At 38.5% G+C, this 2,359-nt stretch overlaps 1 protein-coding gene across 1 annotated transcript; it reads left to right on the top strand.

The window, feature by feature from the left end:
• The first annotated feature begins 1,041 nt into the window (after positions 1 to 1,041).
• On the top strand, positions 1,042 to 2,141 carry LOC149249419 (uncharacterized). The gene is made up of 2 exons (XM_089456245.1): positions 1,042 to 1,228; positions 1,329 to 2,141. The coding sequence occupies exons 1-2, from the start codon at positions 1,079 to 1,081 to the stop codon at positions 1,968 to 1,970; spliced, it is 792 nt and encodes a 263-aa protein (XP_089312371.1). The 5' UTR covers positions 1,042 to 1,078; the 3' UTR covers positions 1,971 to 2,141.
• The last annotated feature ends 218 nt before the right edge of the window (positions 2,142 to 2,359 follow it).

Here is a 2,359-nt window from a genome sequence, read left to right as displayed (position 1 = left end):
TAAACTCTCTCCCTTTCATATTAATACAAAGAGTATATTGTTTTCTTACATGTGTTATGTTATGTTTATGAACATGTGTTTCAATGCTATGTTGATCTATTCAATAAAATAATTGGATAATGCTACATAGATGTCATAGATCTTTGGCTTGTGTTGTTTGTTTGTGCAGGTTCTAATTATAGTGATCAGAGCTATAGTTGGAGCTAACAAGCCAAGAGGAGAGAAGAGCTTGTGACGAATCACAAGTAAGCATCTTTCCATTCTCCAATTCCTCTAAGGAAAAATTCATTGTCTTTGATTTCTGTTGTTTTAGACCAAGCCACTAGGTCTAGGAAAAATACTTATGTCCGCAATCGTATATTCTGTATAACACTATGAGATAACAATAAACAAGAAAAAATTAGTAATTTTTTTAATAAACTAAAATGAAATATTAACCAAACACTAATTCATTAAAGATACTCTCCTACATATTAACAATTAAGATCTCAATAAATTTATATAAATGATATATATCCTAATAACCTAATAAGTAGTTTACCATTCTATGTGTTTCCCATATAACTCATATTAATAACAAAATTGGACATAAATGAAATGTATATGGCAAATTGTTCATCCATAAAGTAAAAAGGAGAGGAAAAATGTATATACGAATTCAATGAAACAATAGCATTATGTAATAAGTTTGTGTGAATTTTGCATAAAAAAATTAAGATTAGGGATTTTAGAAATACTATCTAGGTGAATAATATTGTGTGATCGCCAAACCATGTTTGAAAAAACCATTAAAAAGACACATTGCATATTCTTCAAAACTAGCTATTTGAGCATGAGGTCTGGCCTATTCAAACACGACTACATTTTAATCAACGATCCGGAGTTTCTTTGGACCAATAACAATGATTGCTTTACAGGGAAGCATGCATTTAAATTCTTAGTTGAATATTGAAAATATTTACATATGAAGATAAGGGACATTACTTGCACCGCACGCAATAAAAAATTACATAAATCATTGGTGATCACGACCGAGACCCTTTTGTAGCTGCGACTGCGTGAAAATACAGTGGAGGAGATGGCGGGGCCGTTTGATAAACAAGCAAAGGAGTACTTAGAGAGCAGGCCTGCTTATCCTGCTTCATTGTTTTCCATGTTGGCATCTCTTACTGCCAATCACCAACTGGCTTGGGACGTGGGTGCAGGCAATGGCCAAGCTTCTCTTTCTGTAACCTCTCTTACCTTCTTCTTTCATTTCATTTCACTCTAGTAATTGTCAGGTTTCACATGAAATTATGAGATCATTACCTGAAATTATCTGAGCGTAGATTGCAGAGCATTACGATCGGGTGATTGCCACAGACAGAAGCAAGGAGCAGCTGGCTTTGGCGCGGAAGCATCCGAAAGTGACGTATGCTGTCACTGCGCCCATCATGATGGATGAAGAGCTGTTTTCAATCGTGGGGGAAGAGGGATCGGTGGATCTGGTGACGGTGGCCACGGCAGTCCACTGGTTCGACCTCGACACCTTTTACTCTCAAGTTAAACGCGTCCTGCGCAAACCAGGGGGCGTGATAGCGGTGTGGACTTATAAAAGGGGCAGCGTCAGTCCTGCTGTCGATGCAGTGGGTGCTGATTTGCTGGAGTCAAGCATGCCTTACCGGCAACCAAAACTTGAGTATCTGTTAGATGGATACAGGAAGCTGCCGTTCCCCTTCGAGCCGGTGCTAGAAAATGGAGAGGGCAGCGAAGGTAATCCCTTGGAAATGGAGATGGAGATAGAGCTGTCGTTTGAAAAATTCTTGCTATCGTACAATTCTTCCCCTACGGTGGTCACAGCGAGAGAAAAAGGCGTGGAGCTTCTGAATGAAAAGGTATTGAGAAGGTTTAGGGAGGCGTGGGGTGATGAAAACAAGATTTACACCTGCAAAATGCCATTGTACCTGCTCGTAGGCACTTTGGCCCTTTGAAGCCAAATACTTCTCATCATTTTTGTGTTCGGTTTGTTTTTGCCCCTACCAAGTTTGACCTGCGTTTGTGATATATGTGAAGTTGGGAGATCGGAGTTGTGATACATATGTAGTTTTGTTTCATATCATTACTTAAGAGATGAAATTTCCAATAAAAATAAAATTACCCTACGAATTGTTTTAGCGCAATCGCAATTTTTTTTATTTTTTTATTTTTTTTAGGCGAGGTTTTATAAAAAAAAAAAAAGTTTAATGTGGTGATCATTTTAATGCATTGTTTAAAAAACGGCCGTTTCGATACCGAAACGGTCGAGTTGATCCGAGCCGATACTCTCAGCGATGACTCGGCCTTTGAAACGGTACGTTTCGCCGAGTCATGGCTGACTCGG

This window comes from Pinus tabuliformis, chromosome 7, assembly GCF_031772625.1.
Source record: "Pinus tabuliformis cultivar Carrire ecotype Pingquan chromosome 7, CPIR1, whole genome shotgun sequence".
Lineage (NCBI taxonomy): Eukaryota > Viridiplantae > Streptophyta > Pinopsida > Pinales > Pinaceae > Pinus > Pinus tabuliformis.
The sequence above is the reverse complement of the archived record's forward strand: the minus strand, read 5'-3'. Positions and strand labels throughout refer to the sequence as shown.